Genomic DNA, 25,400 nt, shown 5'->3' on the forward strand with positions numbered 1-25,400 from the left:
CCAGCCCAGCTTCTCCCTGAATCACCAGCCCCATGTTCACCACTGCTCTGAAGCCCAGTCATTTCAAGTACCCCCAATAATCCCTATTCCTGGGCTTTCCACCTTGTGGCCTGTTGACCAGCCAGAGCCATGATCCTTCCTCTACATCCCTACATCCTGTCAGTTTCTTCCCTTCCTTTCCTCCTTAACTCCCACTCAAATATGGCCCCATTGTTCCTTATTCTAGGCCTCCAGCCTTCTCCCTGGCTCTCCAGTTTCCTCTACATGGCAGTCAAGGGAATCCTGCTCAAAGAAGCCACATCACCGTCTTGCACACAAACCTTCTGTGGCTCCCCAGTACCCTGAGGATAAACCCCATGCACATTGCTTTGGACCATGCAGGGGCAGAAGCCCAACAGTGGTGGCTGACAGCAAGGACTCTCTGAGCAGCAGTCTGCAAACTGGCTGGCTGCATATGACTCTGGACACGTATCAGAAACTCCTTGGGTCTCAAGTCTTTTTATCAGTAAAATGGACCTAACAGTCATAGCTACCCATTGTACTGGCAGAGATCAGGGCTAAGGGAAGAAATGTAGGTAAATGTTCAGAATGGGCATGGTACATGGAATGCCCTCAGTATGGGTGACTTGCTATAACAGTAATTTCTGCCAGGCCCTGTAGGGGCTGTCCACCAGCAAGGCCCACATCATCTCCCTCCATCTGTGACACCCTAGCACTCCAGCCATCTGACTTGCCTTGCTCTCCCCACCCTCTTGCATGTCCTCCTTTATCCCTTCCTCCATTTCCCTCCTCCCTATCTTTCATTCCCTGGCTGTAAACTGGGCATCTCTGACTCCTATTGTCCTGGGGCTTCCCCTCCCCCAACAGATCCTACCATGCCTGGTGGTGAGTCTCTCCCCCAACTCAGATCTCTGATTCCAGACCCCTTACAGCTTAATCCTTGGGGCTGGTAGGTAAATCTTTGTTAAATGAAATGAATGAATCACATAAACTTTAATTCACCCTTTCCAGGGGTTCCCCCACCCTGGAGCAGGGAGAAGTGTTAACAATTAATCCTGCTGTTGCTATAAAAAAAATATGCCATAGCTGTTTGTGGAGAGAGGGGAGAAATTCAAGGTACCTAGGAAGGTTGGGAAGCCTTCTTGGTGGAGGTGGTGTGGGCAGTGTTAGAGGGAGATCACTGAAGGAAGAGGGAACAGGGACTGGGAAGCGGGGCTTCAGGAAGAGGTAGGGAGAAAATCGAGGGTCAGAGCTAGAGAAACATCTGGCTTTGCAGCTGAGGTCACTGAGACCCAGAAGGGGTCGGGACCCATCCATGGTCATCCAGTGAGGGACATACAGGCATGCTGCTTCCTTCACACTTGGGAACCCAGGAGTTCTTTTATCCTTTCATGAGACACTGTTCTGGGGGCAGAGGATGGTTGCCCAGCCGGGGCCTCCTAGGCACCAGAGGAGCCAGGACTTGTCTCTCTGCGCTGCACGTTGCTCCAGCAGCCCCTGAACTAGACTGTAAGGGACAGCGAAATGACATTCAGCAGAGATGAGGACAGCGCCCCAGCTGGAATGAAGGGCCAGCTACCGGCTCCCTCGGAGAGCTAGGACAGCCTTGGGGCTCACCACAGGCCACAGAGCAGCTCTTCTGTCCTGAGTTCCTGTCATGTACCAGGCTGAACAGGGTGAGGAATGGAGACCCCCTTAGTGGGCCGTGACACACCAGCCCACGGGCTCCAGGAAGGGGAAGCTGCCAGTACTTCCCCAAAGGCAGTTTTGTGGTAGGCGTGTCTGCCTCCAGCCCAGAGTCCAGGAACAGGCAGAACCCCATAGGGATGCCGAGTCCAGGATTCTGGCCACCCCACCTCCATGGCTCACAGATGGCAGGGAGTCGCCAGCAAGACTCTGTACCATTAAATCGCAGCTTTACAGATAAAGAGTCTCAGCGACTTCTGCCTGTAGATCTCAGTGGCCCGGGCTGGTTCGACTTGACTTCTGCCTGTAGATCTCAGTGGCCCGGGCTGGTTCCCTCCCTGCAGCCCTTGGCCAGGCTCCACCTCCTGGTACACCCCCGGCACTTCCTCTTTCCTGCTTCTGAGCCCAGCAGCACTTCTGAGATTGGAGTCAGCCACCTCGTCCTCTCTGCCCCTTTCTTCCAAACCTCCATTCCCAGGCTTCTCTTCCCTCCCCCCAGAGAAACAATCCCAAGCCTGGCAGGTCTTGGGGTCCAGGGTCCCCCTCCTTCAACTGGCTTTGGTGCCTGGAGAACTCAGGCCCCCAGCACTCCATACCAAAAAGTTGCTTGATAGGCTAGGGGATTCCACCTGATCCAGGGGCAGGAGGCTCTCAGAGGAGGAGTCATTCATTCAAAAACTGTGTGCTAAGAACCTGATGGTGAAGGAGGCAGCTGGAAGTCTGCCCTTCAGGAGCACACGCCAAACATGTCAACAGAGAAATGAACTCCAGGGTTTCGGAGGAACTCAGCAGGGGACACGAGAGCCACTGGGAAGTGTATGTATGAGGAACAGTAATTTGTTCCCAAGGAGGGGAACTCTGAATGATGAGAAGGGACCAAGCATGTGACAAGCTAAGAGAAGAGGGTGATAGGCAGGCAGAAGCAACAGCAAAGACACTGGGGCAGGGCGGGAAGGGCCTGGGTGTTCCTGGAACCGAAAGGCCAGCCTGGCCAGAGCAAGAGGGTCTGTGGTGTGAGAGAGGGCAGCCACGAGGCATCAGTGAGGTGAAGTGCAAGCAGGGAGTTCCCAAGTGCCTAAGAGATGCTGAGGCAGGACTGTATATGAACCTGCAGCAGATTCCAGCATCTCCAAGCCAGTGACTCATGTCTGGCCCTGAAAATCCGACTTATCTTGGCATTCACAGGGTGCTGCTGATACGACTGGGGGAGAACTGTCCAGGGTATCCAGGCAGCCCTCAAGGCTCTGGGTCCAGGACTGAGTTGAGACCCCCCTCCATATCCTTGAAGAGCTCCTGTCCAACTTGCCCCTGTGTCTGCCACCTACACAGCCTCTAAAGGTCACCTCCCCTGAGAAACCCAGGATCCTTAAGAGGGCCTGGGAAATGTTAATCAGCCTTATCCCCAGGAGCCACTCCTCTGCTCGCCTTGTTGCCTTGCCTTCCCTGTCAGTGCTATCCAAAGGCTGGGGCTAGAAGCTTCTCCCGTGACTCGTTAGGGCCTTCATTAGCACCGCTTCCTGGAATTTAATTTAATGAAGGATCAAAAACAGCCCTAATGAAGGTGATGCAACAGCAAGCAGCCTGTGAGGTGCCTCCAAGGCCGAGCCACCAAGGCTCAGGAGCTTCTTGTAGGTGGACCAGCAGTAGAGGGGGAAGAGGAACGGGACCTGTTCTGGGAGAGATGCTGGTCACTGGGCCCTGAGAGCCTGGGACATTGCTCTGCAGAACTGCAAGGAGCAAATGCTGCCCTGAAGCCAACTAGACAAAGTTAGAGGAACGAGCCTGGTTGAGGATAGCTACAGGCTGTTGGAGAAAAACTTCTGAGATGCTCTGGGCCAACACAGGCCCAGCTGTGGGCTAATGCCAGCAGAGAGTAAGGACAGGTCAGGTTATCAGAGCCATAGGGCAGGAAGACGTTCAAATTTCATTCCAAATGTGATGAAAACAACTGGAGGTTTTTAGGGAATTCCCTGGTTGTCCAGTGGTTAGGAGGTAGTACTTTCACTGCTGGGGCCCAGGTTCAATTCCTGGTCAGGGAACTAAGATCCCACGAGCAGTGCAAGCCTAAAACACAAACAAACAAACAAACAAAACCCAAAAACAATTGGAGGATTTTTCGGAATGGGTGACATGATCTGCTATTTTAAAGTTCCCCATGGGGGACTTCCCTGGTGGCTCAGTGGTAAAGAATCTGCCTGCCAATGCGGGGGACACAGGTTTGATCCTTGGTCCAGGCAGATTCCACATACTGCGAGACAACTAAGCCCATGAGCCACGACTACAAAGCCTGTGCTCTACAACAAGAGAAGCCACCTTATTGAGAAGCTGGCAAAATGCAACTAGAGAAAGCCCATGCAGCTACGAAGACCCAGCACAGACAAAAACAAATAAAATTATTTTTAAAAATAAAGTTCTTTCTGGCTGCTGTGGACAAGAGAGAAAGTAGGAAAGAAGGCATGGGGTGGCCACCATGTGGTGCAGGAGATGAGGGTGATGGAGTGAAACCTATGGAGACAGGATTGTCCCACATCCTCTAGGAGAGGGTAGCTGGGGACGTGGTGGTGGTGGGGGGGGTGGCCGGGCACATATAACTGGGCTGAGCTAGTTTCCTCCAGCAGGTTTGGGCTGACTAGTCCCCTTTCAGTCCTCTCCACAGGCTTGGCCTCTTCTCCAAACGGACATTGCTCCAACATTTAAAGAAAATCTGCTGAAAGTGTTCCCCAGCCGCCTCTAGCTGCTTCCCCAGCTCTGAGCACCTTTCTACTCCACTGCTGGAAAGCCTTCCTTGCCCTGTCCTCAGGTCTTGGGCAGCGCCAAGCCTCCCAGGAGCTCCAGGATTGTATTTCACAAGGGAAAAGGCTGGAGGCTTAGGTGGGGGCCAAGAGCTACCAAGGGTGCAGCCTTGCAGATCAGAGCCGTCCCTCGGCTTTGGCCTCCTGACGCTGTTCCCCGCCCCGATCCCCGCAACACTGCCTGCCCTCGGCCCACCACGGCTTCCTCGCACACTTCCCTCTCCCTCTTATTGACAACGTTCCCCAAGTTTCGGAACCCAAACCCCCCAGAGTCCCTGCGCACCCCTATCTCCCACACCCCGCCCCCCACTTCCCCGCCTCCGGTGCGAGCTGAAGCCGGAAGCGGCCCCGGAGCGCCCCGCCCCGCACCTTCCGGGGCTTCTCGAGGCGGGAATGCGGGGTTTGGGCGGCGCCAGGGACCGAGCACGGCTTCGCGGGACAGCGGCGCCCTCTAGCGGGTCTCTAGCGCAACGCGGGAGACGAGGCTGGCCTAGGGCCCCCACCTCCCAGCGGTCTTCTAGTCTTCTGACTGCCGCCCGCGCCAGCAGCATTTCTGCCTTCCAGTTTCGTTCTGCCTCCAGCCCTGAACCTCTGCCTCCGTCGATATCTGCCCACTCGGTGGCCAGCAAGGCTCTCTCTCCATAGGGCAGCAGCCATTCGGCGTCTTCTTGCTCAGAGCCGTCCGTGGAGCCGCTAGGCCCTCACCTAGCTCTGACCCCAGCCCTCCCCGCCTGCCTCCAGCCTTAGCCGCCCAGCCACAGAATGTGCCACGACACGTGTGCCTTGCTTCTTCTGGTCCCGCCTTCTTCATCCCCTGCATTCTAGAACGCTCTCTAACCTCCATCTCCCAAGTTCAGAGCAAAGATTAGAAGCTGATTTTGGTTGATTATCCTGGTGGGCATGTCCCTGCTTCCCGCGGCCGGGGTGACTCAGTGCCCATACATAAACTAAGCCGGGGGCCGCGTGCGGGTGCGATTTGGGGGCTCCGGGTGCCTTGATGAGCTTGACCCCAGGAGAGATGTGGACAGGATAAGGAGACGAACTGGGTGATGCTTGGTGGGGCTCTCAGAACGCACGGTTAAGGGTGAGTCTGGGACTCCAGCCCCTTCCTCTGCGCCAGGAACCCCTCCAAGGTCAGGCAACTCATGGGGAAAGGGACCAAGGCCTGGTTCCCTAAGGACCTGGCCAAGCGTGAGAGTGGCAGCTTACTCACTTGCCCAAGATGCCCAGTGTTGAATGAATGAAGCCCCCACCCCTCCCTTGGCCGGCCCGAAGCCTTCTTGCTTGCGTCCTTCCCATGCGCCAGCCAGGATTTTTTCTTGGACAGCCTTGGAACCTCAGGGCTCCCTGAACAGCTGCAGCTGAGCGTCCCCACCACCAGGTTCTGTAATGTATGGGCTGTCACCGCACAGCCCACACTCTGGCCGTTGACCGCCAGGGGGCAGCAGAGACCGCCTTGTATGGACATGCTGGGCTGGGAGTCGATGGATGTTGGGGGTTAAACTTAATCCAGTCCCAGGACCGGCTGCGCGTGGCAGGGCAGGTTTGCAGCCTAGTATGGTTTTGAAAGCCGTTTGTTCTTTCCGATATTTCCTACGTTTTCTTTATAAGTAGCATGCAGTCTATTATTACTGTTCCACGATTAAAAAAAAAAAAAAAAAAAAGGCAACCCGCTCCAGTATTCTTGCCTGGAGAATCCCATGGACAGGGGAGCCTGACGGGCTGCAGTCCATGGGGTCGCAAAGAGTCAGACGCGACTGAGCAGCAGCAACGATGTTTGAAAGTTAGTCGGTTGCTGGATGACTTTAAAGGAAGTCAAGGCTGAGACCTGAGTGAGTCTTCTGGGTCCCTCCATATGCTCCTTGTGGGGGCTTCCCAGGTGGCCCAGTGGTAAAGAATCCACCTGCCAATGCAGGAGATGCAAGAGACACGGGTTTCATACACAGGTCGGGAGTAGGATCCCTTGGAGTAGGAACTGGCAAACCTGCTCCAGTATTCTTGCCTGGAAAATTCCATAGACAGAGGAGTCTGGTGGGCTACAAGAGCCTGGTGGTCGCAAAAGTCAGACACAATTGAGGAACTAAGCACATGTATTTGTTCCTCGAGGTCCCTGGCTTCATCTTGGACCCAGGATGCTCCTTGTTAGCAGCGCTTGGCTTGGCCACGCTGCGTGCCCCTGATGCCACTGTCCGATCTCCATGTGCTGTTTTCCAGGGCTCTGGCCCAGAAGTCCTTCCGTTGCCTCCAACCCACCACCCTGCCAGCTTCTTCCCATCTCATACCCTCAATAACTGCTGCTTCTTCCCAGTCTTCCTTAAACGTCTCTGTCAGCCCTGCTCCTCTAAGTTCACACAAATTGTCTACGGTTGTTATTTCCAGGTCCTACCTCTCCTTCCTCTATGCTTTCCAGAAAGGCTTGCCTTTCCCTCCACAAAAAAATTCCTGGTCAAGGTCCTTAGTGACCTGCACATTGCTGGACCCACTGGTCTGTGCTTCACCCTCAACTCCACGAGCAGCGGACGCTTGCCTGTCTCTCGGGAGCCTGTACTCTCCTGGGTTTCCTCCCATCTCCTGGCTGCTCCCACCAGCTTCTTTGCAGGTTTCACCTCATCTCTCCTACCTCCCGACAGAGAAATGTTCCAGGGCTCAGTCCCTACCGCTCCCCTCCTCCTTCCAAACCCAGACTGTCCCCATCACATCTAGAACCCTGGCTTCAAGCACCAATCCACCCTCTTTGCCTCCCAGAGCCAAGGCTTCAGTACAGGTCACTCTACTGAACCTGAGTCACACACCTTAGCATAAAAATGGCATTTCCACTTTGATGTCCAGTCAGTGTTTTAAACTTTTCATGGGCAAAACTGATCTCTCTCCCAAGACTCCCGTTCTTCTAGCCTCCCTCAGCACATACAGTAGAAGCTTGGAGTCGCCCTGGACTTGTCTCTGCCCTTCCCCTCATACACACGTACCCAAGCCATCAGGGAACCCTGCCATCTCTACCTTCCGGACATGCCCGGCTTCTCACCCTAACTGTGCCCCTACCTGGGCTGAGACACCTGCCATGCATGTCTGGAACATCTGTAACAGCCCTTGTCCCTGTCACCCTTTTGGCTCCCTGCCCTCACCCCAGAGTCTAGTCTAAATGCAGCAGCCAGAATAATCCATTTGAAACTTAGAGCTGCTACTGAGTCAGATCCTGCCCCCTCCTCTGTTCAGGACCTGGCCTTGGTTTTCACCTTTTCTAGAGAAAAATCCGAAGGTGGCTGACAAGGTCCCACAACATCCCCTCCGTAGCCACCACTGTCTCTTCTGCCCCCCTTCACCTCACTCAGCGTTAGTCTCCATGGCTTCCTGGCTGCCCCTCTCCCATGCCAGGCACATTCTGCCTCAGGGCTTTGCACTGGCTGATCCTCCTAGCTGGAATGTTCCCTGCAGACATCTGCATGGCTTCCTCCCTCTCCAAGCTCTGATCAAAGGTGCCTTTCTCAGTGAGGCCCACCTGATCCATCTCCTAACCTTTTTTTTTTTTGGCCACACTGCATAATATTCATGATCTTAGTTCCCCAACCAGGGATTGAACCTGTGTCCCCTGCATTGGGAGTGTGGAATCTTAACCACTGGACTGCCAGGGAAGTTCCCCAACCCTTGTTCTTCATTGCCCTTACCACGCCATCTTTACTCCCTGTACTACTGATCATCTTTTTACAAATGATATAACTTAACTGATTATGTTTCATGTTTCTGGTCTGAATCTAATCCCCCACCTAGAATATAAGTTCAAGAAAGGCAGGGGTCTTCACTTTGTTCATTGCTGTATGTACAGGTGCTGGAAGAGTGCCTGGCACATAGGGAATCTTAACAAATACTTGTCGAATGAATGAACAGTGGATTCTTTTTCAGTTGTTAGGCGCATCTGTGCATGCGCACACGGGCAAGAAGGGTGCAGGCAGAGGCAGCTGCTGGTCAGGGAGACCAAGGCCCACGCTTTGGCCCTTTTTCCTGGTCTGTATCATCTTGTTTTCCTGCTGCAAGCAGTCATAAAGAAAGCGGTGGAAAGAAATATAGACGACCTTTGTGCTGCTCTAATTTTTTTTGGCCGTGCTTCATGGCTTGTGGGATCTTAGTTCCCCGACCAAGGACCACGAAATGAACCCGGGTCCTCAGCAGTGAGAGCACGGAGTCCTAACCACTGGGCCGCCAGGGAATTCCTGCTAATTTGTTAACATTTCAGATTAAAAACAATTTTTTTTCAGAGCAATTCTAAAAAGCAAGAAAGAAGAAAAATGTCCTGAGAAATTCTTCCAAACACATAAAAGTGCTTAGTGATGGCCAAGGCCCAGCAGACCCATCCTCACAGAGGCTGAATGGCTTAGAACTTGACAGCCAGGGCTAAAGAGGTCCTCATTTGCAATCCATCTTGTGGGCACCCGACTTTTGGACATAGTGTAGTGGCCATAGTGCCTGCCCCCTTCCCCCTGGAGCCACTGCCCACCCATCAGTCTGGAGGAGACCTTGCTGGGCAGGCAGAGATGGCCTCCAATGGGCCAGAGTCCTTGGTCCACCCCATATGTGTATATGTGGGTGAGTGTGTAAGGGTGGTGGGTGGGAGGGCTGGGTGGAGCTACTGATCTGAGAGGCCTGGAGCCAGACCTGGGGTTCTTAAGGGATTCCAGGCGGTCCTGTGGCTGCTCTGGCCTGCAACCTTCTTTGGATGGAAGGAGTGAGACAAGACTCCCAGGGTCTGTCAGCAGGATGGACCCTGGCCTTTATTGCCTCCTACTCCCCAGGAGCCCAGGGTCTTGGGCAGGGCTATGGCCCCAGCAGACGAGGAAGAAGCCAGACATTCCCATGCAGAGGGTAGCCCTGCTCACTGGGGGCACTCAGGGCTGCAGCCACCTCTAGGCCAGTGTCCAGTTTTTTCCTGGGGCCACGGGGCTCCTGGGTGAGTCCCCAGGCTGGAGTCAGGTGCCCGGGACTGATGAGAACCAGACTCAGGAAGCCCCCCTCTGATCAGCTGGCACTGCCGTGGGCCTAGCAGCTACCGACTTGAGGAAGTTCTTTCTTCAGGGGTTTCTCAGGCTGGCAGCTGCCTTGCCAGTTCAAACTGGATTTTTCCTGCTGCCCCTTTCCCCGGCCGCCTAGCCGGGTACGGGGTCTTTCCTAATGAGGGTTTGATGCCAAGGCCTGGGCAGCTCCATCCTGCTGGGTCCCAGCTGATTCAGGCAATGGGCAGCTTCCCAGCCAGCCCCCTGTTCCAGGCTGGGGCACCTGGGGCCACTGTATCCCTGGAACTCTTGCCCTGCCTTGGACTCCCCCTCTCAGAATTCAGGCCCCACATACAGGCACTTGCTAACCCACCTTTATTCGCAGCAGGTTTTACTAGTAATAAAAGATCCAGACAGGGCCCAGGATCCCAGGACTTTTGTCCCCAGATGCAAGCCATTGACAGAGGGTTGACATGGCAGCCAGGGAGGGTAGGGGGCCCTTCTGCGGGGCTTCTGCAGGGCTCAGCTGCCCCCAGCTCAGACCCTCCCTGAAGCTGCTGAGGATGCGCCTCACGTTGCCTCCTTCCGGAGGCCTCTCTCTGTCCCATTTCCTGGGGCCTCATTAATTCCTCCCCACCTCACCCCGTGAGAAAGCAGGTCTGTGCTAAGCCTGGCCCAGGCCCAGCACTGGGTCTCAGCATGCTGCTGCTTGGTTTGGGAGGCAGGGGATGGGGTGGGGTAGGGGACTCACCCTGTCCCACACTCATCCCAGGGAAACAGGCAGGGTGGGCTTCCATCAGCATCCATGTCCCAGCTCCCACCCACCTTCCAGGAACCCAGGCACCCTGGAGATCAAGAACATAAAGCACAGCTGGTCTTATGTATAATATTTATAAAAGGGGGCTGCTAGCTTCTCCACCCCTGCCCCAGACTGGCCCCTAGGGTCTTTGGTTCCCAGGGGCAGAGACACTCTGGGCCCTAGCCTCTTTCTTCTCCCAGCAGTGGAATGTGAACTGTGGCCTAGGCTTGGGGTGGGGGGGAGTCCCAGCCTCCCCAGGACTGGCAAAGGGCCAGAGAAGAGGTCCCTTGGGGGTGCCCATGCCCACCTCAATTGAAAACCAAGTTCTGGCCTCAGGGATAGGGTGAGGCCAGCGCAGGGGTTGCAGGGGTCAGGGGGGTGTCTGCTCCTGGGGCAGGGGGGAACGGGCAAAGAGAACTAGATTATCCAAGGGCCTGAGCCCCAGTGCCTGAAAGGGGCCTCAGGGACAGAAGGAGGAAAGGCAAGTGGGCTGAGGGAGATGAGGCCCCAGGGTGCAGACCATGGCCCGGCAGCAAGGTGGGGGGTGACTGCAGGCTGATTCAGCTCTGCGCACCCTCTACAGGCTGTGGAACCTGAGGGGGCAGCCACTGGGCCTCAGTCTATGCACCTGTGCAAAGAGGATAAGGGGCTTGGGTGGGATCTGAGGCAACAGGAAGGGAGCAGGGGTCCAGCCCCACCCTGCTCCCAGCTCAGGAAGCCCCTGCAGCCCAGGAGCTCAGTGGGGTAGTGGCCCGAGGGCCTTGGTCCTGGTGCTAACAAACTGGGCAGGGCCAGATGCCAGTGCCCAGCATGCCTTTCTCCTCCCCCCTGCCGACTGGCCACTAGGTGGGAGCAGGGACTGAGGAGTCTGGGCAGGAGGACGAGGACGAGGAGACAGGAGATGCGGGGGTCATCCTAGTGGCTCCCTCCGTGCCGACTGGTGCCCGAGACCCAGTCCATGATGATGAAGCTCAGGCTCATGGTCATCAGCAAGATGCCAAGTGCAGCAAAACAAAGAGCCTGTGGGGTCAGAAGTCAGGGTCAGGCCTGAGGTCAGGGCAGACCCCCTCAGCCTCACACCAGCCCACCGACCTCCAGGCCCTTCGCACCAGGATTTTGGGGGTAGACCTTGCAGGTTCCTTCTCAGTGGGTATGATGCGAAAGTAGAAAATAGCTGGGAAGATGAAGATGAGGCACGGGGCAGATGTGGCACCTGCAAAGACATGGCCACTGTTGGCTCCTCACAGAGGATGAGATAGTTGGATGGCTTCACTGACTCAGTGGACACGACCTTGAGCAAACTCTGGGAGACAATGAAGGACAGGGAAGCCTGGCGTGCTGCAGTCCATGGGTTCGCAAAGAGTTGGACACGACTGAGCGACCGAAGATCACGACTGCTGGTTCACTTCCACCTACTGGCTAAAGTTCAGGGCGGGACACTTCAATGAGATCAAACATTCCTTGATGAGGGAGTCTCAACATGAAACTCCACTTGAGAACTCTGCCTGATTCTGGAAAGTCCGTCAGCCCCTCCCCTTTTTCTCCATCCACCAGGATAGAAGGCTAGGGCTTTTGGTATCTGAAGACTCTGTCAGTGAAAGATAGCAAAAAGACAGGCCAAGAGATAGAGACAAAGCTTTGAGGATATTGGGCTGCTGGATACAGCTATTCCTGAAGGCATTTCAATCAGCTGAGCCCATGCATTACTTTATGCTTAATTCATTTTGAGCCAGATTTCAGACATATAGAACCAAGAGTCTTGTCTATGATATAAATGCTACTCAGTCCCCAGGTGAGTGTGTTGGTCCTTGCAGAGTTGAAGAGTCAGCCTCCTGAGTTGAGTCACCCCAAAGATGTCAGAATTGTTTGATCTTCCCGCTCAGAGCTCCAACTGGGACAGTTGGACAAAAGCCCAAATCTAGAGTTCCATGATCCTGGGGCTGAATCAAGGCTCTCTGCTTAATAGCTATATGGCTCTCCCTTAATCACTGTACACTTCCTCATATGTGGGGTGGGGAAAAGGCCTGATGAGATCCTTTGTGGAGGCCCCTTGACCCCTGGGCTCCACCCCATCCCCCAACACCACCAGCAAGGGTAACTGACCCGGTGGTTCTGAGCCCTCAAAATGGATTAAGAGACCCTGAAGAACAAATCTCAGATGGGAGGCCAAGCTGTCTGTGCACATGGCAGGCAGCCATCTCTTAAATGTAGGGTATGAGCTCAGGAATCTGCCAGGGTTTGCAGAGAGGAACTTGCCTGGGGCAGTACCCTGCCTCCATTCACAGGAGGGCCAGACCCCTTACCGATGACCCCGAAGATGCCCAGGATGTTGGGGGCAAAGATGACCAGCAGGTTGATACACGTGAGCAGGACAACAGCAATGAGCACGTGGCGCAGCCAGCTGAACTCGCGGTTGGGAAACAGAATCTGCTGGAGGGCGCGGCGTACCTGGGAAGCGGTGCGGGGAGAGTCATCAATCTGTCAACTGCCTCGGTCCACCCCCGCCACCCCGCCATGGGCCTGGCCACGTGCACATTGGCTCACCGGGAACAGAACGATGGGCACTGTGAGTGTGACTGCCGTCAGCACAGCCACGCGCACGCACAGGATCAGCACATCAAACGGGTCCACCTTGCTGTAGGTGTGCAGCAGCTCGGACTCTACCCCGTCTGCGGCAGGCAGGGAGGGTGGTCAGCAGGAGGTCCAGGGAGGGGGCTGGGCTCTGAGCCTGGGTTGACCCTGACACTGTGGGGAGTGGCAACCGACTCACCTCCACAGCCGCAGGGCACAGACAGGCATCACAGACCTAATGAGCGCCTATAGTACGCAGGGTGCTGTGGCCACTGGCCAGCCCCTTGCCCCCCAGCCTGGCCTCTGCCTCTGCCCCCCATGGTCCAGCCATACCGTAGAAGGTGAGGTAGCCGAAGAGGGCAGCCAGGAAGTACATGACATACATGACGGCGATGGAGAGGTTGGAGATCCGCTGCATCTTCCTCTTGGAGGGGCTATGGGGCAGCAGGGGAGGGGACTGGTGCCAAGCTGGGCAATACTGGGAAACCCCCGGGTGTCCTGGGGGCTCTCTCTGGCAACACACTCTCACCATCTGGTAGCTCAGGGAGCCTCCTTCTCGCCCCCGGTCACCCCTCTGGCAGCCACAGAGACCTTGGATAAAATGACTTGGCTCCTAACATTCCTCCCTGCTTAGGACCACCTCCATTCACTCCAGGGAGAAGAAGCACCTTCCCGTCTCCCATACGTGGATACCTACTCCTTGAGCTCCGTGTAGATGGGCAGCACCTCAGGGTGGCAGACAAAGGCAAAAGCCATGATGGGGATGGTGTATGCCGTCTGAAGAAACACAGATTCTGTGTCAGGACAGGCCACCCCCCTCACTAGTCCTACACTCTCCCCAGGCCTACACTCTCCCCAGGCCTGCTGCCCCTCCCCTGGCCTGCTGCAACCTGAGTGTTTAGCGTGAAGTAACTTGGGGTGCAGAATGCCCCGGCCTCCATCTTGGCCTGCAGCCCTGCCTCGTCTTTGTCGATCTCCATGAGGCTGACGTTGCTTGTCACGTTGGTCACATTGGGGGACAGCGGGCAGGGCACGTGGAACTTTTTGTAGATGACCTAGGTGGGTGGTGGAGAGGGGGCAGGGAGAGGATGAGGGCATCAGGGCCAGGCAGGGGTCCTGGGAAGTCACTGTGAAGCCACGTGCAGATCCGGACGTTTGGAGCTGCCCTCCTGACCCAGGCTGCCCAGAAAGACCTGCCCCCTCCCTGAACCCGGGTGGAGGGTGACTCACTGCAATTAGGAAGAACATCATGCAGCTGAGGGAGAAGCCGCTGGAGTAGCCCAGGTAGCCTGCCAGGTGGGGGAGTGGGCATGTGAGTCGGAGGGGCCCTCCCATGCCTGCCCCAGGCCCCAGGCCCCAGGCCCTGGCGCTGCCACACTCACCGAGCTGCCGCATCAGGGCTAGGGGCAGAATGACAACGACGGAGACCAGGATCACCAGGTAGTTCCCATTCGTGTACCAGTCCCTGCAGGGGCAAAGTGGGGAGCCGAGGTTACAGTGGCGCGGCTGCCTCGCCTTCAGTCGGGGTCACCACTGAGCGACGCCACGCAGCAACCTCTGAAGAAGACTTGTCCCCACCTCCGAGTCTCCCTTTCCCCATCTGCAAAATGGGCCCACTCCCAGCATTCTCCGGGGCAGGGTGAGGACTAGCACACGCAGCTCCCGCTTGGTAACCATCACGGTTACAGTCACTGTGGCTGTTTTTCCCAGGGCGCACAGATCTGGGTCCAGCCTGCCCAGGAAGTAGCCCTAAGGGGGTGGGATGAAAAAACCTGGGTCTGGGGAGGTGGTGAGGCATTTTCCATGGGGGTCTCAGGGACTTGCCAACCACCTGAGCTCCTTGTGGTGGCCCCAGGACCAGGACCTTCATCCTACGTCATCTGGCCCACGCCCTCAATAGACAGTGGGCATAGGGATGAGGAAAGAGACCCTCCTTCCAGGGCAAGTCCAAAGGCCAACTCCACAGGAGAGGCCCCCAGGGCCTGGGCACCGAATCCTGGCTGTTTGTTTCCACCCGGAGCTGCTCACAGCCACACGGCCCCTCTGCCTGCTGGGGCTGTGTTTCCAAGGGCAGGACCTGGCTTTCTTCTCTGTTCTTACCCACAAAACATGGCTATGCCATCAGTACTGGCTAAACTGATGATAGGCAACTGGGACACTGTGGGCTTAATTTCTTGGTTGGGGTGAGGTGGGGGGAAGCTAACACCCAAGCCATGGTCAGGAATAGCAGGAGCTTAGAGCTAAGCCCGAGGTTCTCAGGTCCTCCGTGCTCATGGCTTGGTCCAGGGCTAGGCGGGGCCAGCTTGCTCAGCCTCACCCCACCTCCCAGCCCCACATGGCTCTCCTGGGAAGGTTCCCTGAGGTGAATGTTAGCTTTTCTAGCAGCTCTCTGTCCCCTACTCCACCCTGGCTTGTCTCTCCCACTAATCCAGCCTGAGCTCTGCTAGTGGCGGGCAGGGAGGGGTAGCCCAGAGCCTCCCACCCTCACCCAGCCCCGCCCCACCCTGGGGCTCACGAGGTCCAATCCTCCAGGTTCAGGAAGGTCTGTATGACAAGGGGCAGCTCGGACTTGATGATGTACAGGTAGCTGGACATGGCTGTGGGGAGAAGGGCAGGTCAGCCAAACCTGCTAGCCTTCAGCCTGCCCACTGCCCACTGTCGCCCCGTCCATCAGCTTCACCTCCGATGTTCTGCAGTGTGATGGCCAGGGCGGCCGCCAGCTTTCCTGGGGTCCCAAAGGCACGGTAGCCCAGCTGCTCATAGGCACGGATGCCTGTGGGGTCAGGGAACCATGACAGTCAGAAGAGCTCTCCCCAGCCCACTCCTCCCTGCTACAGGCCAAATTTGGGGCTCACCCACGATCCCTGAGGACTTGAGTAGCAGATGAATGGAGTAGCTGGACAGCAAGGCGACAGCTGTCAACAGGAACCTGGGGAAGGTGGATAAAAAGAGACTACTGGGGCTCTCCTGGCAAGCAGGGGATGATGAGCTCTGGGGAGGGGCTGGATGTGCGGGGTCCACAACCCAGGTGTCTGGACCCCCAACATATGTGGATGCAAACTTGACAGTCCCCAGGGGTGGCGAACACCACCCAGGTTGACCCAGGGTGGTCAGGACTCAAAAGAAACCCTCTGAGCACCACCTCTCACTGATATCTCGGAACAAAGATATTTTCCATTTAGGCTGCAGGGCAGAACTCCCAGGTAAGGACACGTGTACCCACATACGGCCTGGCCACTGGATTCATCCATCACGTGTTAAATGTGGTAGGACAGACTCAGGCCTGTTTGGCTGGCCCCGTGTCATCATCTCAGCAGGTTTACCAGGAAATGAGGTATATTTGTCTGGCCGGGGCTGTTTTGTTTTTTTTCCAGCTGTGGTTTGGGGTGAGTGTAAGTGCCCATCCACTGCAGCCTAGGTCTTGGGATAGGAAACTGACAGGTCCTGGGAGGTCAGGGTTGGTGGCCTGTTTGGGGCTCTTGTCTTTAGAAGGTTTGCTGAGGACACTCACAGGAAAAGGATGATGCCCGTGTTGGCCATGGCATAGGCGAGCCCCAGGATGCCACTGCCCATGATGGCATTGCTGAGGTTGAACACAGACATCCCGAATGACGTCTTCCCCTCGAACTGCAGGCACCAGAGTGAGACGGGAGGATGGGGTGAGTCAGCGAGGTGCAGAGGGCAAGCCAACGTTCCCTCCCTCACTGTCCCTCGGCCTCCCGGTGCGCCTCATCACTGCTCCCATGGCCCTGAGGCCCCGACTGCAGCCCCTGCTCACGTCGGTGAAGTGTGGCTCCTTGCTGGGGCTTTTTGGTAGGAAGCCTTCGCCCTCAACACAGCTCCGTCCAGGCCCCTCGACCCTGCAGGCACAGGCCAGGGCACGCAGCTCAGCTCTAGCCTCTTGCCCGCACCCCACTGACCCTGCCCTGCCATGTGCCACGATGGGGTCTGGCGCTCACCTCTGGCCGCCAGCTGTGGGGGTGGTGACTGGGAGGAGACCCTCCAAGTGCTTGCCATTGGGCACCAACTCCACCATCTCCGTCTGCAGAGGTGCCTCCATGGCTCTGGGACCACCGCCACAGGAACACCAGCCCGCACACTGATGCTGTCGGACGTCTACAAAGCAGACAGTCCTGGTTATCCCCGCTCCTTGGGCTCGCGGCCCAGACTCCCACGGGAAGGCTGCTCTCTAGCACACCTCCCAGTTCACAGAGGACAGAATCGCTCGCGTCTGCCTGCTGTGTCCCTGGAAGCTGCCATTGCAGGGCAGAGCTCGCACCCCCGAGCCCTCCAGGCCACCCTGAGAGGACACCTCAGCCAGTACCTAGCACTTCCCCCTCCCACCACGGCCACATAGACATAGCGGCCCAGGCAAGTCTTTTGGGGGCCTTGCTTTTACCATCTGTGAAGTAAGGGTCAGCTGCATGACCTGACTTGCCACAGCCCGAGGGTGCTGAGTCCCAGGCCTCCAGGCCCCTCTCTAGGGGTGGGCCCTGGACTGACTCCCCCGCCCTGACATTAATACCGGGAGACGGTTTCCTGTGCCCTATGTGCCAGGGGCCTCCTAGCCAACCTAGAATGGCACTGCCCGACGGCTGGAGGCCTCGGGACAGGGCGAGGGCTGTGGGCCCTGTTCCCAGCTGCCCGGCGGGCTTTGCTGGCAGCCAGAACAAAAGGTCCTCTGTGGGCTGAGAGCTGGCGCTGGGAACGGCAGGCGCAGAGACTACCCCCCCGGAGTCAGGAGGCCTGAGGCGGTGCTGGGTGGCTGGACACCTGGGCCCTGCCTGCTCGGCTGCAAAGTGCCCTCGTGGCCTTCCAGGAAATGGGAGCCCCCAGAGCCCAGTTTTCTGGGCCACACAGACCTCACCCTCCACACAGCCCTGGCCTCAGGGCCATGTTCTTTCAAGCCTCTCCTCCCCTGCTGGGGAAGCCCCCACCATCAGGTGCCCACCCTTTGAGCAGACTCCCCACCTCCTGGAGCCCCAGGTCAGGAACTCAGGGCCTTGGCCAGCTGTAGATGGGCCTGGACCACTGGATCAGTCTTCCCTTCCCTGTGCTCTTCTGGACCTCAAAGGGATCCCCTCCTCCCCCTGCCCAACTCTGCCCGTTGCCCAGACAACTCACTGGCTCCTCTCCCATCACTGGGGCTGGGAGCCACCTACCCCATGTCTAGAAGGTACCTGGGCATAATGCCCCCAAGCATCTCTAAGGACATCCTGAAGGCCAGACAGAAGGCCAGGGCAGAGACCAGGGAGGCTGCAGCACTGCCAGGCAGGTCAGCCAGAGCCTAGTCTTGACTAGTCCCTCTGCCTGGGAACCCAGCATCCCGCTCCAAATCCCCCAGATCCTGATGGTGTCAAGTGCGCTCTTAAAGCTAGAGTACCAGGGGTCTCAGACTCAGCATTCAGGGCTGGGAGGGGGGGAGGGGAGACTAAGCTCAGGACTCAAGCCTCAGGCCACAGGCCCTAGTGTCCTTGGGGCAGCAACCACATGGAGTTGACCAAAGGACCTCTTTGTGATTGCCCCATGCAGCCCCAAGGCAGAGTTCTGATCCTAGGTACCTCAGTCCTGAAGACCCCATACCTGGCACCCTTGGACCACTTACCCTGGCTCTCCTTCCTCTGATGCTGGCAGCTATATCTTTCTCTCCTGGCCACATAGGACCATGACAATTTGAGCATCTCTTCTCATGCCCTCTTCCCATGGACCAGAGTCCCCCAGGTTGGCCTGTCCTCTTCATGCCCCTGCCCTGAGCCTCACTGAGAGCACCCCTCCAAGGACACCCACACCTGATCTCCAGAGTCACTCCAGAGTGCCCCCCGGCTCTCAGCTGGGGTTACCCTTGCCGGGCCTCCTGCCTTGGGCAGGCTGGGACAGGCCCTCAGGGTGTGCTGAGTCGGCAGATTGGACAAAACACTCTTCTCTGCCTTAATATTCTTCCCTAGCAGCCAAGCACTGCCTCCAGGGAGACCATAGCGCCTGGCACGGTCATGGCCAAGGTGCCCGAGGCCCTCGATTCAGGTTCCCCATCCCCTCGGCAGGACCTGAGGCCTAGACTTTCAGGTCCTGCCTAGTACTCATGATCAGTCAGTGCTGAGTCACAGGCTGGCCTGAGATCCCAGAGAGGACACAGAATACCCTTCCTCAAGTGGCTTCCAGTCTGGAAGGGACAAACTCCCCACCCCCCATCCCCTACCCAATGGCTCCTGCTGTAACGGAGCCACATAGTGCTGGGATTCAAAAAAGGAGAGAGAGGCATCAAGGAAGGCTTCCTGGAGGAAGAGGTGAGGGAGCCAGTTCTGAAATTCCAGCAAGAGCCCTCAAGGTGTGGAAACAGGAAAGAGCAGCTCAAGCAACGTGCACAGCATGGATGGGCAAAGGCCTCGAGGCAGGCTGTGAGGATAGTATGAAGGTTCTGTGGCCATAGACAAGCCTGACAGGGCCTTGAAGTTGAGGTCAAGGAGGCTGGATTTCAGTTAAGGCAGGACTACGGGCTGGAGGTGGAGGCAGGGTAGAATTAGCACTGGCCGACATGTGGACCCTGAACCATTCCCTGAGGCTGGCAGCCCATTTTTGACTGTTCCCATCTCTCAGGCCTGCCACGTCCCCAGGCCTCTTTGCTTCAGACATCTGGGTAGACTCAGGAGTTAGCCCTGCCTGAGGAAAGCAGCCAGGAGATTCTGAGCCACTGCAGAGAAAGCCCAGGGCGGACACTCTGGGTCTGCGGCCTGACCTGGCCCTGCCTCACAGTAGGATCATGGACAAACTATTCCTCACTCAGGACCTCAGTGTCCTCCTGCCCTCCGGGGGTTCTGTGAGGCTTGACCAAAGGTGGGGACAGAGTGAGGCGCCTCCCAGAGGACTTTGCCCCTAGAGCAGACCACAGGCCCCCAGAGAGGGGTCAGGCTCTTGGGTGGGGAGATCACGGCAGCCTTGAGCAGATCATCAGAACGGCAGCCGTCATGGGTGTAGCATGAGTTCAAGCAGTAAATCGATGGTACAGGCCACTGCCCTGGGGCCTGTTTGCTCTGTTGGGAGATAAGGGCCGAAGTGGAGCGGGGAGCCGGGGGCCAGAAGCCACCGGGATCGCACAGCAGGTAACGTCCGCCCACACAGACATCACAGGGTGAGAATTCGTCAGGTACACCTCCTCGGCAGGCGTTGAGTTTGGCTAATTAAAGATTTCAAAATCCAGGCCACCGTGGGGCCACTGCTTGCGTCAGCCGCTATGGGAAGCATGTCTCTCTGCCCTCATCCAGGTCCTGGGAGTCACCAGGGCTCTGAGCCCGGTTTTCCTCCCCCATGCGCAGGGACACAAGTGGGTCTGCAGCTTAGCTACAGGGAGAATCCACACTGTACTTCTTCCCTCAGTCCGGTGGCCGCATGCGCTGGTGGAGGCACTGAACCCACGGAGCTGGCTGCCATGGCCCCCCGGTTCCTTGAGCCTGGACGGCCCCCACCTCAGCTCAGATCTCAGGGCAGAGGCAGCAGGCCTGGCTTAAGGCTCCACTGTGCTCATCCCTGGGGGCTCAGGGGTGACGGCTGCCCCCAGTTCTAGCTCATGGGTCCTTACAACTTTCCTCATTGGCTGAGAGAAGATGCCCCTCCCAGCCTAGTGTCCACCTGCTTCTCCAGGCTTCAGAAGGAAAACAACCTCCTCAGACCAGACATTAGTCAACAGAGAAACTGGGTTTGCTGGACACATGTGGACTGTATGCTCTCAAGGCACAGCCACGGCGATTGGTGTGAAGCCGACTGCTGAGGTCAGGGGTCTAGGGACAGGCCATGTGGGAGGATGTTTAGAACAGGAGAGGATGCTTAAAAAAAAAAAAAAAGTACTTTGCCCCTCCTCGAGACGCACAACTCCAGGTTTTGACCTCAGCGGATCCAGTGGTCCATCTACTACTCCCTCATTGTCAACAACACTGAGTAAGTGACCAATGTGTGGCTAACCCCCGGCTGGAACTGAGGGGGTGGCAGACAGGAGGGGCCACATCCAGGGGAAGGCAAGTGGTGCAGAACAGCCATGTGCTGGCCACACCAACCCTCACTCTCTAGCTCCTTGGCCCCGTGCTTCTGTGTCTGGGTATCCGGAACCACCTAGGAGGATCTGAGGGCCCCTGCTGGGGCCGGAAGTTGGACTTCCCTGTGACAGGGTACACTTTCTAAACACTTAACAGATGCTTACCCTTGGGCCTATCCCCAGACACCTAGGCCTCCCCTCTTGCCTAACCCTGAACCCTCCTTGCTCAGGTTGCCCCCCAACCCAGTGGAAGCTGTGGTCAGAATCTCTTGGCTCAAGACTCAGCCAAGGCCAGCAGCAGCCCCCTTCCCCCCACTGCCAGCCTGCTGAGAAGGACGTGCAGCCCGAGGCTCAGCTGAAGCAAAGGACAGGACATCACGTGCCTGTGGCCCCCCCAGAGGCAGGGGAGACCCCGAGCCAGCCAGCCCATCCTCCTCCCTGCTGACCCGGAATCCCCTGGAGGCGGCCAAATATTTGGACAGCCGGATTTCTGGCCCCAAAGAAAGCTGGAGCCGGAGCCTGGGGCAGCTCAGGACTCATTGGAGACCCTGATGGGGAGGGGTGGGCGGCAAAAGACAAGATCAGCCTGGAGGAGAGGCACCATCCAATGTCAGGAAGAAGCAGAGAGAGTTGGAGGAAGGGAAGAGAGAGGGAGAAAACACACGCACACATGATATCTGTGCTCATGCAAACAGATCCAGACCAAGAGACAGACAGAGGTGGGGGAGATAAGAAACACAGATGGACCCAGAGGGACACAAGGGCGTCCCTGGTGGCTCAGATGGCAGAGAATCTGCCTGCAATGCAGGAGACCTGAGTTTGACTCCTGGGTCAGGAAGATCCCCTGGAGAAGGGAATGGCTACCCACCTAGTATTCTTACCTGGAGAATTCCATAGACCGAAGAGCCTGGTGGGCTACTGTCCATGGGGTCACAAAAGAGTCAGACATGACTGGGCGACTAACACACACACACGCATACACACAGAGGGATACAAAAAGAAAAAAATACACAGAGAGACAGATGTGTAGACATTCAGACAGGAAGACAGACAACCAGACAAGTGAGAGACGGATTGACAGAGGTGGCCAATCAGTTAGAGATAGCTAGATGTAGAAACAGACAGAGAGCCGGAATTACCAGACAGAGTGCCCCAGAAGGAGCAAGAAGTGGGCGGTGCCAGAGGCCCAGATGAGGGGCAGCAGGTCCAGTGGGACACCACAGCATCTCTGGATTCTTATGAGGGCAGGTTATGCCCTCATTAGCCAGGTGGAGACATTCAGAGGATGGGGCCACAGGCCAGGACGAGCTAGAAAACTCAGAGCCCCCAAGTCCAGCACCCACGGCTTGTGTACCCGCACAATAGGAAAGCTACAAGAGAGAACTGTCAGTTGGAATGACCCCATCCTCAGCAGCCACGCACGTGTGTAGACGTGCCGGCTGAGAGGCTGTGTACAGGACGTGGCCCGCAGAGCGGAAATTCAAATCCAAGCCACCCCAGGCCACAGGCCGGAAAGCCCCTCCTGCCCTGCAGCTGGTCCTTCCCTTTGGCCCCCAGTAACCCTGCCTGGTCCTCTAAAGAGCCCCCACCCTGCATCAGTCTTCTTATCCAGAGTCAAAGTCCAGCCCTCCACCCACCTGACAGTGTGCAGGGGGCACACAGTAGGCACTCAGTAAATATGAAATGAACAAAATGGGTTCAAAGTCTTTGGCAAGCCTCCAGGCCATCTCACCTGCTCCAGGTGGCATCTGGTTCCCCAGCCATGTCTGCCTGAGAACATCCCCCTGCAGCGCCCCTCACCTAGTAGGGTACAGGCTGCAAACCCACCCCAGCTTTCTGTGTGCACAGATGCCACAACTGTACCTTTCTTGCAGCCAACCGTTCCCCTAAAACAGTTCCCGCCTCAAACTGAGTGCCTGCCCCCTACCCAGCCCAGACTTTCAGGGTGCGCTCAGTTCAGCTCAAAAAACTTTCCCTGCCCCAACCCAAGCACCATAAACCACCTGGTCTGTCCTATTGCACTTCAATTTCTCCATCTCTGCAGGGCTCCAAGGCTACTTGGGTTTCCCTGGTGGCTCAGTGGTAAAGAATCTGCCTGTCAACACAGGAGATGCGGGTTCAATCCCAGGGTCAGGAAGATCCCCTGGAGAAGGGTATGGCAACCCACTCCAGTATTCTTACCTGGGAAATCCCATGGACGGAGGAGCCAAGCAGGCTACAGTCCATGGGGTTGCAAAAGAGTCAGACATGACTTAGCAACTAAACAACAACAACCAAGGCTACTTGCTAGGGAGCCTGCATTGGGACAGGAGCAACCAGCTCTCAAGATCTTGCCACTTGGAGCCTCATGGGGGGTGTTTGTGACATGGTCCCACAGAACCAGTACTGAACCAAAGGTGGATTGAAAAGCCAGTGAGGATAGGGCTCTATGAGCCCAGGCAGAATAAAATTCGGAGACATATAGCTCAACCTCAAGGAGCCAGAGATTCTCCTTCCTGATTACAAGTATTCCAGGCCTCTTGGAGATGTGCCAGGTCTGGCCTCATCTACCCCTGATTTTCCCCACCTTTGGCTCTTCCTACAGGAAGCCTTCCATGATTGTGCAGAGCCTCCCCTTCTCAAAGTGGACCTGTCTTTGGATCCCACCAGCTTTCTATGCTCCAGACTGAGAACCTCTGAGGGATTTGCTTCCCTTCCAGAAGGAAGTGAGCCCCCATGCCAGACTGTGCATTAAAGACGAAGGGCTTCTTTCAGGGCCAGCCAGAGGCCCAAGGCAGTCATGGAAGGAAGGACAGGATTGGCAGGCTGAAGGAAGGATGGGTCTGGGTCGAGGTGTCCCCCATGGTGCGAAGAGCTTTCACGTAGTCCCCCTCAGACCTGTCCCAGAGCATATACCTGGACTCAAGGCTCAGGTGACTGTGGTGGGGGTGGGGAGGCGGGTGGAGAGGGTGACTTCCCATAAGCCCCTCCCCTGGACTCTCCACCGGGTGTAAACAAACGCACGCACTTGCTGTGGCCAATCGAAGGGGCCAGTCGGGCTAGGGCGGGCTCCTGCGAACCTAGTCCCAGTCCTTCCCCTCCGCCCCTGCGCCGCTGCCAGCTCTCACACCTCGGTCCCAGTGCGCGTGGCGGGGAGGAGCGCAGACGAAGCCCCGCCTTCAGTCCGAGGAGCCACACTCGCCCAGTGCCCGCCGTGCCCGCTGGCGTGGCTGCAAATGGCATGGGCTCTGGGGCCAACGTGTGTCCCGTAGCCCCTCAGGAAGCCTGGCCGGATCTGCCCTCAAGCCCCTGCCTAAGGCAGCAGGATAAATATACCCTGACGCCCGCCTTGCCAGCCAGGCCGATTTGCTTGTCAGGGCGCCCGACGGGGCAGCGCTTCAGGGCCTGCTCCCGGGCCCTCTTAGGCCCCCCTCTGGGACCCTCTCGAGCCCGTCCCCGTGGGCCGTGCCTCAGCAAGCCCACGGCGCGCCACCCCAGCCCCTGACAAGGCGTCCCGTGACCCTGGCTCCGGGTACCGCCGACCCCGCCGGCCCTGCGAGAGGCCCCGGGACGACGAGGTGCCCCTCCCGGACACCAGCTCAAGCTGGGAGCTGGCGGGTCCCCAGAGCCTGCAGCTCTCCGGGCTTTGGTTTCCCGGAGGCTGGGGCGCCTGCCCGGAGCCAGGGCGGGTGAGGGGACCTGCCCGGAGTCCAGATCCGGACGCGAAAGTGGACAGTAGGGTTCCGCCCGCCCGGTGCCCCTAGGAGGGGGTCGGCGCCCCCAGCGGTACCTGGCCTCGCGGGAGGGGACGCGCGGTGCTCCGCTCGAGTCGGTGCTGTCCGCTCTGCCCACGGCGGAGCTCGGCGGCGCGGGATGAAGGGCGCCCAGCCCCGCCCCCGGCCCGCCCCCGGCCCTCCAATCCTGGGCGGCCCGCGGGAGGAGGGGCCGGTCGGGAGAGAGGCGGGGGCCCTCGGCAGGCCTGGAGCAAAGGGGAAGCCCTTAGGTAGGACAGCAGCTGCTCCGAAAGGGGCTCAGGGGCGTCTTGTTGGGAGAATGCTTTCGTCCAGGACAGAGTCTCTCTAAGGTCTCCGAGTGCCCCCTTAACCCCTGAAGTGCTCTGCCCTCACTTCCCTTGAGCCAGAAGGGGCTTTTCAGCCAAGAGTAATGGCAACAGAGCCATGCTTAACCTCAGCGAAAGGTGCTTTGAATGGGGGACTTTCAGACATCACTTAGGCAAAAGATATCTTTTCTGCCGGCCTCACCCTTCTCAAGCAGAGGCGGGATAGGGTGAGGACAGGGACTCTGCATCAGTTCTGTCCTCACTGCAGATAAGTGAAAGAGACTGAGGGTAGAGTGAGGACTGGGGTGGAACAAGGCTTGGCTCCTGTTGATCCTTGCCTGTGTCTCCCTGGCCATGCCCCCACCCCTACTTCCTTATTTCTGAAGAGTAGGAGACAGCTGTGTCTGCCCATGGGAAGTGTGGTCTGGGACTTGGTGCCTTGGCGGAAAGGGTTTCAGGGTGGTCCTGGTGTTCCTGGCTGAGGGCTCCTAATCCCATCCTTGCCTGC

General features: G+C 57.4%; 1 protein-coding gene and 1 non-coding gene across 3 annotated transcripts; one reads left to right on the plus strand and one right to left on the minus strand.

Annotated features, from left to right (window-relative positions):
- Positions 1-3,653: 3,653 nt before the first annotated feature.
- Positions 3,654-3,725, plus strand: TRNAE-UUC (transfer RNA glutamic acid (anticodon UUC)). The gene has a single exon. It is a non-coding gene; the product is annotated as a tRNA-Glu (tRNA).
- A 5,966-nt stretch (positions 3,726-9,691) lies between these two features.
- Positions 9,692-24,694, minus strand: SLC38A3 (solute carrier family 38 member 3). 2 transcript variants are annotated; one of them, XM_055557251.1, is made up of 16 exons: positions 24,623-24,694; positions 16,790-16,946; positions 16,609-16,690; positions 16,342-16,457; positions 15,686-15,759; positions 15,511-15,603; positions 15,346-15,427; positions 14,213-14,295; positions 14,061-14,119; positions 13,721-13,885; positions 13,528-13,607; positions 13,164-13,264; positions 12,804-12,928; positions 12,563-12,707; positions 11,369-11,472; positions 9,692-11,279 (listed from the first exon to the last, which is right to left on the minus strand). In XM_055557251.1, exons 2-16 carry the CDS (start codon positions 16,888-16,890, stop codon positions 11,175-11,177), a joined length of 1,515 nt encoding a protein of 504 aa, XP_055413226.1. In that variant the 5' UTR covers positions 16,891-16,946; positions 24,623-24,694; the 3' UTR covers positions 9,692-11,174. The 2 variants fall into 2 exon arrangements, with proteins under 2 accessions (XP_055413226.1, XP_055413227.1); XM_055557252.1 differs by lacking the exons at positions 16,609-16,690; positions 24,623-24,694 and having other exon boundaries at positions 16,790-16,899.
- Between the last annotated feature and the right edge of the window lie 706 nt (positions 24,695-25,400).

Source organism: Bubalus kerabau, chromosome 20, assembly GCF_029407905.1.
Source record: "Bubalus kerabau isolate K-KA32 ecotype Philippines breed swamp buffalo chromosome 20, PCC_UOA_SB_1v2, whole genome shotgun sequence".
Taxonomy (NCBI): domain Eukaryota; kingdom Metazoa; phylum Chordata; class Mammalia; order Artiodactyla; family Bovidae; genus Bubalus; species Bubalus kerabau.